At 36.8% G+C, this 12,100-nt stretch overlaps 1 protein-coding gene across 5 annotated transcripts in view; it reads left to right on the forward strand.

Moving 5' to 3' along the window:
- TTC3 (tetratricopeptide repeat domain 3) overlaps window positions 1-12,100 on the forward strand; it is a 123,254-nt gene that overhangs the window by 10,654 nt on the left and 100,500 nt on the right. For 2 of the 5 annotated variants that reach the window (XM_078358639.1, XM_078358640.1), the window contains exons 2-11: window positions 2,296-2,456; window positions 2,899-2,941; window positions 3,221-3,371; window positions 3,827-3,914; window positions 5,376-5,429; window positions 5,680-5,727; window positions 6,433-6,553; window positions 8,750-8,835; window positions 10,295-10,389; window positions 11,558-11,620. The exons of 2 other annotated variants lie outside the window; for them this stretch is intronic. In XM_078358639.1, the coding sequence (XP_078214765.1) occupies window positions 2,307-2,456; window positions 2,899-2,941; window positions 3,221-3,371; window positions 3,827-3,914; window positions 5,376-5,429; window positions 5,680-5,727; window positions 6,433-6,553; window positions 8,750-8,835; window positions 10,295-10,389; window positions 11,558-11,620 (899 nt within the window). In that variant the 5' untranslated portion in view covers window positions 2,296-2,306. The remainder of the gene's footprint in view (window positions 1-2,295; window positions 2,457-2,898; window positions 2,942-3,220; window positions 3,372-3,826; window positions 3,915-5,375; window positions 5,430-5,679; window positions 5,728-6,432; window positions 6,554-8,749; window positions 8,836-10,294; window positions 10,390-11,557; window positions 11,621-12,100) is intronic. One more of the 5 variants, XM_054248974.2, reaches the window with a different exon arrangement.

Here is a 12,100-nt window from a genome sequence, read left to right on the forward strand (position 1 = left end):
CGAGAGTCTTGGCTACAGAGTCCATGTTCTTAACCACTTTGTCACATTGCCTCTCTAGTTAAAAACAAAATAGAAAATAAAAATTACCCCAATGTCGTAATTACAGTACAATTGGTGCTGTGTGTGGTATCAGTGAGATTTGCCAGGCTTGAATGACCAGTATCAGTCTGCCAGGTATGAGCGCATTAATTGTATTGTAATTGACGGCATGATGCGTGGGCTGTGACAGTTCTTGGCTCTTTCTGTATTTTACGCCAAAAAAGTTTGTGAGACAAGTGAGTTTAGCATATACCTCATATTACGTGCTATAGTTCGGGTGCTCCAGTGTCTTTTTTCTGGTCATTGTTCACTTTTGGAGTTAAATTTTTTAAACTCTGGAAATATTTATGCAGAATATTTATGCAGAATAGGTCAGGTTCTAGACATTATAGATAACCAGTTTTTTGTGGAAGGTCATTAATGATCTTAATGAAAGTTTCCCTTGAATGGTAGAATTGGAAACCAAGTCATAGGAAACCGAAAGTGAATGAGAATGGAGGAGTCAGATGGGTGAGAAATGAAGAGTTCCTGATGAAGTTGAAGAATGCCTGTGGTAGGAAATCAGGAAGACATGAGCCGTAATGACTCTTGGCTTGGTCAGAGAGGAGCTAATAAGAGTATCAAAGATTTAAAAACTGGTTTGACCTAGGTAGGACCTGAGGTGCTGCCCTCGGGTGGGAGAGCCTAGTGAGGCAGGCAGCGAAGTTCCCGTTAGTTGAGGAGGCTGTAAAACTCCCAGGCGGGGGTATTGTGTGCATGGACCTTGATGTGGCTGGGATGATAATAGAATTTGGAGGAAAGAGAAAAACCCTGAACTAGTTGCCATCGATCGTGAAAGGTGACAGTAACCAAAAGATGAGTAGGTGGCAATAACAGGAAAAGTAGATGGAGTGAAAGAGAGTGTTTGAGAGTAGAAACTGTGGCAACTAAAGACTGATTGCAATCCTTCCCAGCTTGGTGACCTGAACAAATTACTTAATTTTACTGAGCATTCTCCCATCTGTACAGTTAAGACGATGGTAACTGTGTCTGCCAAGAAGAATTGCTGTGAGGAATAGTGAAATGCATGTCAAACATCTGTGGCACATAGTACAAATAGTTTGCTAGGAAGATTGTTGCTGTTCTTCACTTGTGATACTGTGAGGTTTCCATACAGCAACTTGGACATCAGGAGATGGATTGATTCATTGAATAGATTTGTATTTCAGGGACTGGTGGTGGTCTTGCTTTGGAAAGAAGAAACTTGGTGTGTCCTAATAATAGTGGGATAATGATGGTGAGGTGATTGTATAAGGAGCAGTGCTAATGATGTGCTGGTGTGATAGGAAAAGAAAGCCGTTATGTGGGCAAGAGCTAGACGTAATAAAATGGTGCATTTTTCAGTGACGTTTAGGCTATGTAGCTATTCTCTGATAACCATAAAAATCCTCATTATTGAACTTTCTTCAGGAAAAAAAACCCTGAAACTTTAGCACTAAACCCCCTTCCCTCCCATTGAAATAAGTATTTTTAAAACATGGCTTTTGACAATGCGAGGTTTTTTCCTTTTTTCACGAGTTAGCAGTGCTGATTGTGTATTGCAGTAGTTGTGAGAGCATTAGAAGCAGCAGTCAATAGGAGGATGGAAGGTCTGGATGCCGCCTTGGGGAGTTAGGAGATTGGCAGGCTTACCTGTACCACTCTAGCCCTACTCCTTTGCCTGGGACAGAAACACACTGAGAGATTGATGGGAGAATATGAGCAGTTGATAGGAAACAGTTCTCAGTGGAGTCAGGATTTAGGTCAGGCCAGGAGATTGAGAATATAGCAGTTTGTGTTGGTGAAATGTCATATTTCATAGAATGCAGTAAAAGCAGGTAGGGTCCAAGTGCAGCAATGGGAAGGTGTCTTTTCTTTATTCAGCGAACACTTACTTGAGAGCTTACCATGTGCTAGGCACATACAAAGATAAATCAGATGCCCTTAATAATCCTCCATTTAAAGGAGACATGTAAAGAGATTAACTTAGAATAGAGATGGTGAATACATGAACCTGAGGAAAGGAAGAAATAGATTAAATAAACTGCAGAGAGTTAGGGGGGAAGAATAGCAGAATGGGGACAGGAATCTTTCGGAGCTCAGTGTTTTGATTGGAATGTTTCTTTGCGGGCATAGGTTCCAAGTATTTTTCTAATATACCATAGAAGCCAGGAAAACTGTTTCTTCTGTCATCTCAAATGATTTAATTACTGACTTGAGTTTGTGTTGTCTCTTTAGACTTGTGCATCATGAACAATTTTGCTGAGGGAGATTTCACTGTGGCGGATTGTGCCTTGTTAGAAGATTGCCCTTACGTGGACGTGGATGATTGTGTGTTTGCTGCTGACTTTATGACCGATGATTATGTTCGTGTGACTCAGCTTTACTGTGATGGGGTGGTAAGTAGGTTTGCTAATTTTTTGTTTCTGACATTGTGTGTTGAAGGTTTTCTGGTTTAGGGCTATCTGAGTAAAGATGTTTTTGTGGTACGTGGGTTTTGACAGGGAAGAAGGAACATGTTTTTGAAAAGGTGATCTGAGAAGGGAAAGTAAGCTTTGGGTTAAAAGGAAGATTGTGGAATGCCGGAGAACAAGTGGTGGCAAAAGGCAGTTTTTTGACGGGATTAGAAAAGCTCGTGCGGAGAGCAATAGAAGCCAACTCAGGAAATACTGTGAAAAGGGTCTCGAATTAAGACTCATTGGCTGAAGATGTGTTTGAAGCATACAAATGAATGTGCCCTGAAAGTTCTTTGGTTAGTTTTGATAATCCTTAGATTAAAAATCAGTAACTATACTTTTACATTTTGCTAGATACAAATCCAAAGAATTTTCTTATTTTTAGGGTATGCAATATAAAGATTATGCTCAAAGTGAGAGAAATTTAGGTGAGTACATGGTTTTTTAATGTTAATTTATGGGATAGATTACGGGATAAAGGGAGGTCCATCCATCCTGTCATAGCAGCACAACAGATTTATGTGAAATCAGAACTTTTGTTAAAATAGACTTTTAGCTAGCACTTAAATATCCTTAACATCCAACAGGCAACATACTTCATTCATGTATTGGCTCTCCATATCCACTTTCCTTTTTTGCTATTAACAATGATGATTCATTCCCAAATGAGGCTCAAACATTAATTTTAAACTTTTTTTTTAATTGAGAATTTGACATCTGCAATATATGGTGTAGTAAACCAGTTTCTGTCCTACGAGATTATTGTGATGCCATCAAAATAAATATCTTCTGGCCACTTCTGTTTCAACATCAGAACAGTTCTGTAATATCACGATTGCATCCCTGTGTGGACGCCAAGTAAGTTACTATATGTTACTCATTCTGTATGGCCAGTGATAGAAGCATATTGCCCAATACCGAGGAATGCAAGTTCAATAGTAGGCTTATGTGTTACTCTTGTATGCTGCTCAACTTTTGTTTAATAAGGTGGAAAAAGCAAATACTTGAGATTTGGATATTAATGAATAATGGTAACATAATCAGTGAAATTCTGAATAGTATTAGATGGTAGACTTGAAGCTGAGTTCGGAAGAATTAACATGCTTGTTTATAAATATCAGTGTTATAGGACAGAAGGGAAGAAAAAAATATAATATTTTGTTCATTTAGTAAATAGCTTAGTTATCGTTACCTAGAGTGAAGAAAAAGAGAACTTATTTTTTTAATGGTTTGAGATATATAGTTAAGCATAAAGTTCAATGAATTTCTACATATGAGAATCTAATCTTTTAAAAAATAAATTTGTCTTTAAGCAATTCACGTGCTTCTGAGATAAATTTGAAGAAATTACAACATCTTGAGTTGATGGAAGATATTGTGGATTTGGCAAAGAAAGTTGCTGTAAGTGGTAGAATGTAGGTTCCCCCTCAGCCCTTGATTTAAATAATATAAGCATTTATATGGTGTTAGCCTCATATGACTAATTTATAGCAGTTAATAGGTAATGAAGTGGTTAACATAAGATGAATCTGCTATCCATCAGTGGATGCTCAATATTTGAGAGATCAGGGAGATGGCTGCTGTCATGGTTCTATATTGGGTACCAGGACTGCATCTTGTTATTAAAGGACAGAAATGGGAACTTGTTACAGAAAGTGGGGCATGGGTTCATAGAAACCTCTGCCACAGGTTCTGAAAGTGATGTGCTCTATCTGTTGATGTAAAATCACATCACCATCAACAAATATTTTGTCTTTGGGTAGGGATAGACTGTTGGCATATTTTAGGAGGTGTCCTTCCTTGTACTATGTTGAGAGTTCTTTTGTGGCTTTAAAAAATTTTTTTGACAACTATTTGTTAGCTTTTTAAATTTCACTTGGTTATGGAGCCAAGTGCTGTTACTGGTACTATTATATTTAGAAAGAGCATTCTGATGTTTATTTTCTGCAGTAGTTCTTTGCAGTAACATACAAGCCAGTGTACCTTTATTAAAAAATTTAAGTGCAATGTACTTTATTATCATTTGAGAAGGAGTCTCCCTCTGTTGCTTATGCTGGAATACAGTGGTGAGATCTCGGCTTACTGCAATCTCTGCCTCCCAGATTCAAGTAATCCTCCTGCCTCAGCCTCCCGAGTAGCAGGGACTCTAGGCGCCCACCACCATGCATAGCTAATTTTTGTACTTTTAGTAGAGACGGAGTTTCACCATGTTGGCCAGCCTGGTCTCAATGTCCTGACTTCAGGTAATCCACCTGCCTTGGGTGTTGGGATTACAGGAGTTAGCCACCGCGCCTGGCCTAGTGCAGTGAACTTTGAAAATTCATGTTGGCTGGTCACAGTGGCTCATGACTGTAATCCCAGCACTTTGGGAGGCCGAGGCAGGTGGATCATTTGAGATCAGGAGTTCAAGACCAGCCTGGCCAACATGTTGAAACCCTATCTCTACTAAAAATAGAAAACTTAGCCAGGCAGTAGTGTCACGTGCCTGGAATCCCAGCTACTTGGGAGGCTGAGGCAGGAGAATCGCTTGAGCCTGGGAGGCGGAGGTTGCGATGAGCTGAGATCATGCCACTGCACTCCAGCCTGGATGACCTAGTGAGACCCTGCTCAAAAAAAAAAAATTCACATGTCTAAAGATTATACTAAGTTATTTTACTACTAGAACCCTTTGAGAGACTATTTTGGAATTCTTGTTTTAAGGTCTTAAGGGGTAACTTGGTCATGTAAATTTTTGTGTGAAGTATAGTATTGTGTACATATAGTAGTATTCCTAAAACATAAGCCGTTTTTCCATTAGAAAATTCAAGTCGAATTGACTGAATAAGGAAAAAAATATGTCGTGTTCTTTTTTTTATTTTTCAGAATGATTCATTCCTTATTGGAGGCTTATTGAGAATTGGTTATAAAATAGAAAATGTAAGTGCTAAACACAGAACCTGGCACACCCACTGTGAATGAGTGGCAGTCATCTCACTGCTCATTTCCCCTTATATGGAGTCCACACACTCAGTGTTCTATATGTGGTGTTTGGTAGTAGTGCCTTGAATATTTTCCTTAAGCAATCTCCTTATTTTGGGGGTTTGGATCATTTTCATTTTTTTTTAAACCCATGTACATAGTGTAATTTTGAGCCTATTTTACAAGTTGATTCTTTTTTCTCTTTTAGATTATTTACCTGGCTTATGTTTCCCCAAATGAAATTATTAGGCCTCTGGTATGATTATTTTTTGATATATAATTACTAGGTAATCTCCAGATTCAATGATAAACCAATTTTTAATGATGCTGATGCCATAAACGTCTTTGTTTCCCTTAAGCCTGATACCAACATTGTTAACTATTTAATTTTTGAAGTTACTTCATACACTAGAAGTACAAATAACATTTCTGTGACTTCTTCATCCTTCATGGAGATCACTACACTGAGTGCCCGTTTGCCCAGCCACAGCTTCCTCTTGTTCTTTATCTCTTTATTATTCTGTTTGCCACAGATGACGTAAAATATGTAGTTCCTTTGGTGAACCTTAATCTATACATTTAACCTTGGTGTAAGGATGGAAGTCTAATGTAGTTGAGATCTGGGAACCCTTATACACCTTGTTATATTGCACTTGCCTGCTACCCCAGACAGTCTCTGGCCAGGTTATAGACCTCAAATTCCAGGTCTGTAATCAATTACAGAAGCATCTTGAGCTCTGAAGGTGGTCTAAGGTCACCTGAAGAGGTAACATATATGAGTCCATGGTTACACATCAGAGTCTGTCTACTCTAGGTTACATGCTGGAGTAGCAAAATATGAGGTGTTGTACCAGTTTTGTATTAAGGATCTGAAATACTTGTATAAGATGAATTTATGGTGCCACATGCAAATTTAAAATTAATACCCAAATCCCCATTCTTCATTCCTCTTTTGAAACAGAAAATCTTGGTAATGGAAGAAGCTCTGAATTGGATAAAATATGCAGGAGATGTAACAATTCTAACTAAATTAGGATCAATTGACAATTGTTGGCCTATGTTAAGTATTTTCTTTACTGAATGTAAGTATAAATGCTTTAAATTGTTACTTGACTCAGTTTTAAAGGTATTTGGGAAAATGAGATGTGTAGTTATGTGATTTCTGATTTAGAATAAAATTTTTTTTCATTTGGTATATATTCCTGAAAAAGAGAATTTCAACCTGGTAGTTTTATTCTATATTTTCTGTCTTAATGATTTTTATGACGTTGTACTTAAAAAATTTCACCAAATGGATATCATAAGTTATTAAAGAGACTACAACTGGGGCTCATGTATTCTCCTTTGTAAGAAAAAGTCACAGAAGCTAACCTTATGATTTTCCTCATGAATCTGTTATTATTTTATGTATGATGGCCTTACATGTTTCTTTTACTTTGTGAAATATTTTTCTTTAAAGCATTTAAATATTAATTGGCAGTGTTTTTATAGTACAGTTATAGGAATCTTAAAACAGGAAAGGTTTGGCCTTTTTTTTTTTTTTGGGAGATGGAGTTTCACTCTTGTTGCCCAGGCTGGAGTACAATGTTGAGATCTGGGTTCACTGCATCCTCTACTTCCTGGGTTCAAGTGATTCTCCTCCCTTAGCTCCTGAGTAGCTGGGATTACAGGCACACACCACCACGCCCAGCTAATTTTGTATTTTTAGTAGAGACGGGTTTTCTCCATGTTGGCCAGGCTGGTCTCAAACTCCTAACCTCAGGTGATCTGCCCGCCTTGGCCTCCCAAAGTTCTAGGATTTTAGTTGTGAGCCACTGTGCCCGGCCAGTTTGGCTTTTAAGTAGGTGATGACCAATGATTTGCCATCTCTGCTGAGATAAAGGCACATTTTGCACTATTGACGTAAGTGCTAGAAAGGAATTAAATAAAGACACAGCTTTCTCATAGGTTTATTAGACATAGGGTTGTATTACACTGATAGAGATTGTTCTCTTCATTGTTTTGGAGGCCCTTAATTATAAGCTAGCTTTTATGGTGGAAGTAGAGAAGCAGTATCATGTATTTGGCATACTTCTTTAGGCTTACAGCTGATTTTTTACATGCCATTTTCTTTAAAATAGCTCTGCAAGGTGGCTGCTATTACCTTTATTTTAGCAGTGAGCACACTGACTTTGAGAGGTTAAGTGTTATTTCTGCAGTCTAGTAAGTGGTAGATAAGACTAAATCAGTCAGATCTTTCTGACCTCAAAGCCCAGGTTCCTCCTTGTAATCTTACTCTGTCCCTTAGAATTTCTTTATTTGGTGACTTTCCTAGGTCCTTTATTAAATCTTAAATTGTAGGTGCTTCTCTCACTTTAGAAATGAGTATGTTTGGCTAGAGGCTTAACTATAGTTTTGTTGCAGTAATTTTTTTTTCCACTTTAAAACATCCTTTTTATATAATGGCTTACAATGTAGAAAATGAGGCCTGATAAACTTTGGTGACTTACTGCATCTTAGTTTATTAAATTTTTATAAGAACAGTGTTTTAAATAACTTCTTATTGTAATATTTACTCATGAGAATCAAAACAGTGAATAAAGACATTTGAAATTATTTATTTAAAATAGATTGAGCATCAAAAATCCAAAATCTGAAATACTCCAAAAATTTGAAGCTTTTTGAGCTTCGCTATGGCACTCAAAGGAAATGCTCATTAGAACATTCTGAGATTTTAGATTTGGGATGCTCACGCAGTATAATGCAGGTATTCCAAAATCCACAATTATCCCAAATCCAAAACACTTCTGAGCCCAAGCATTTGGAGTAAGATATACTCAACCTGTCTATGAAATGCATTGTAGAAAGTAGTTTTCCAGGTTTTTGTTTTTGTTCATTTTTATTGAATATTGTGCATGGTACACCATACATACCTGACAGTGTTTATTGAATTGACTTAAGTAATTATGTGGCCTATTTGGAATATGTTATGACAGAGCATTTATTGTAAATACAATTGCAACTAATATGATAATAAACAAGGGTTTTTATTGCAAGAAGTAAAAACTGAGATTAGATTCCCAGCAAGAAATAACTCTGATGTTCGCTGCAACATTTTATTAGTTTTTTTTTTTACTATGTTGTTTAATACACATAAAAGGTTAAAAGAAACGTGCTGTTTAGAAAGAATAATAATATAGGACTTTTATGTACTCATGTAATAAGAATTCTAATACTATCAATACCAATTTTTTTTTAACAAATGTTCTCTCTTGCTCTTTCCTAAAAATAAAACTTAGACAAGTACCACATAATTAAAATTGTAGTAGAAGACTGCAATTTGCTTGAAGAACTTAAAACCCAAAGTTGTTTGGATTGTATAGAGGTGAGAATGAATATTATAAATACATTTTAAGATTTGCCCGTTAGACCTTTTAATACTCAGAGGAGCTGAATAAAACTGCTGACAACATATAATTCATACAATTGGATGACATGTTTGAGGGGGAAATTTTTTTTTCCAGGACCAAAATTTTATTTATATTTCTATGGCAAGGATTTCCCCAGTTCCCTGTTTTTATTTTATTTTTAAATTTATTTATTCTACTTTAAGTTCTGGAGTACATGTACATATGGTGCAGGTTTGTAACATTGAGGGGGAAATTTTAATAGATTCTGATTTGGAATTTATTTTTGAAGATGAAGAACTAATATCTTGATCAGAATTTCCAAATGATTAAAAAACCACTCATTGAAAGTGAAAATTTGATTTTTAAAAACTAAATTCTTTAATGAGTTGAAGAAATAAGATTTTCCTTGGTAACAGCTGAGATGTAATTCACGTGCTATGCTGTTCACTCAAGGAAATACGATTTTAACTCAATTTTAGAAAAGGAATTTTAGAACATATATAATGTTCTATTGAATTCCCTAATGCCATTTATATGATGTGGTTTATTTTAGTTTATTTATTAAAAAGAAATTGAAGTTCTAGTTATAGCACCTTTAGTCTCTAACACCTTTCATACATATTCTCATTAACCTGTCACCTCGTGTCTTACACTTAATCTAATCAGTGTTGCCTCTATATTATTGATTTATATATGTTTTTAGGCATTAAGCCTTCTTGAATAATACCACATTTGCTAACCTAAAGTTAAAATTCTACTTTGCATCTATTTTTTAGTTTTATTACCTTATTGATAAGGTATATTTAAAAGTGGATCTACAAAATACTGCACAAAAATATGAGTAATTATTCATAATGTGATGGTTTTGTTTCGTTTTTAATATTCTATAACAAAGTTAGTGTTGAGTCATTTGAGACAGGTTTATTTAAATATATATGTATCAGGACTGTGCATGGTGACTCACGCCTGTAATCCCAGCACTTTGGGAGGCCAAGGTGGGAGGATTACCTGAGGTCAGAAGTTCAAGACCAGCTTGGGCAACATAGCAAGACCTCATCTCTACAAAACATTTTTAAAAATTAGTTCGGCACGGTGGGGTGCACTTGCAGTCCTAGCTGTTGGGAGACTGAGATGGGAGGATCCCTTGGGCCTGGGAGTTCGAGGCTGCAGAGAGCTGTGGTTGTGCCATCATTGCCCTTCAACCTGTGTGACACAGTGAGACCCTGTCTCTAAAACATAGGTACATACATACGTGTGTGTGTGTGTGTGTATAAAACAAAATATTGGGTATTGTAATCTCATTTTCTACATAAATTATCCCCTAGGTTATTTCTGATATCCAAGATAGAAACCCGGATTCATTTTTCCTAGGTATTGGGTTCTTGATTGTCTTTGGAGCTAATTGATGGGTCTTCTTTCACCTTGGTTTCTCAGCAAGGAGAACTAATGAAAATGAAAGGAAATGAAGAGTTTTCCAAAGAAAGATTTGATATAGCTATTATCTATTACACCAGAGCCATTGAATATAGGTAAGAGCAAAATAGAACAAAGAGATACTGTTTCTATGGCAGATCAAGTTAGAATGGTAGTCAGAAGAAATAAAAACTAGATGAAGAATTAGAGAATATCTTCCAACTTTTTAGGCAGAATACATTTTCTCATCTTTGGGCATTAGAAGCATTGGAGATGGCTTGGGTATATGAACCTAATCTAGTAGCATAATTCAAGCAAGTCAGGCAAAATTGTGAATTTGGTTCTGCCCTCTTCCGTTTTCTTTAAAACTTTGCAGTACGGAGTTATCTCTTTTGTTTTGTTCTTATTTTGCCATCAACCGAGTCCTCCCAAATTATTAAGTGGTCAAAAAGGGTTAGTTCTAAAACTTAAGATGCCACCCATTCAGGGTTTTTTGCTAAGAGGGAACTTTTACAGGATAATTGATGGATGTATACGTGCTCTCTTCCTTGTCTTCTCTTTACTCAGCTGCCAGAATTTTGTAGCTTTCCTCCAGATGTGCCTCATAACTCTGCCCCTCTTGTCTCAGCTGGCCGCCTAATACTGTACCAGCCTTTGGAGGGTGCTCTGTAGTCACTACTGTCTCCTCCCTTGCCCATCTCCATGGGGAATGAGGGAATCCAGTTAGTGTGCCACGTTGAAAGGCTGCTGCCATATTCTTTTGAGGAAGAAGTGGAGGAAAGGGAGATCCATTTCACCACACATAGTTAGATAAAACTAAAAAACAAAAGTTCAAATGAAGCTATTTTAATGTGCAGGTACTGTAGACTTCCTTTCTCAGTTCCTCATCAGAACAGCACAGTCCTGACTTCTTGTCTAGGTAGTGCCACCCTCTGGAGTTACTCTGCCGTTGGCCAGATGTGAGGTAGTGCCACCCACTGGAGTTACTCTGCCGTTGGCCAGATGTGTCGTCTGATGCTCACAACAGTCCTATGAGTTAGAGCAACTAGAGTTATCTTCATTTTGAATATAGGGACGTCTAGGTTGGTTCAAACAAAGTTACTTAGGTAGGAAGCGAAGGAATTGGGACTTAGCCAGTTAAGCCTCTAGGTCCTATATTCTTTTTGCTTTGCCACACAGATGTAAAAGTTTAAAAAAGTTTTCTCATGCCTTATGATTTCTGTGTGATTTTTATTTGTTTCGTGTGTAATGTGCTTTACTGACTAAACATTGTGTCTCTTTAAGACCTGACAACCACCTTCTTTACGGTAACCGAGCTCTTTGTTTTCTTCGTACTGGACAGTTTAGGTAAGTTGGTTAAAGTATCTCAGCCACTGAATTATTTTGCTAAATACCCATTTTTGGGAAGCAGTTTTGTTTTGCAGGTATACAAGAAAATCCTTGAATAGTTCTTTGGCGGAAGTAAGCTAAGTGCTGAAAAGAGTACATTCAGGGTTTATATGTAATAGCAACAGTGACAGCAGCACTATTCTGATTGAGTGCAGACAGGTTAAACATTCTTTTAAGTGCTTTGCATATGTTGTTTAGTTCTCACAGCACCCGTAATAGGTAGGTAATGTTACACTCCACATTTTACATGACCAACTTGTACCTCTAGTAAACAGTGATACCAAGATTTGAATGCAGATTTTACCTGATGTTGTCCAAGTCTGTGTTTATGATTCCTGTGTTACCTCTTTATCCTTTGCTAATTAATCCATATAGTATAAAAGAAGCATTTTCATTTTTTCTCATTTATCCTGCTATAAAAAATTAAGTAAATGTCCT

This window comes from Callithrix jacchus, chromosome 21 (assembly GCF_049354715.1).
Source record: "Callithrix jacchus isolate 240 chromosome 21, calJac240_pri, whole genome shotgun sequence".
NCBI classification, from domain to species: domain Eukaryota; kingdom Metazoa; phylum Chordata; class Mammalia; order Primates; family Cebidae; genus Callithrix; species Callithrix jacchus.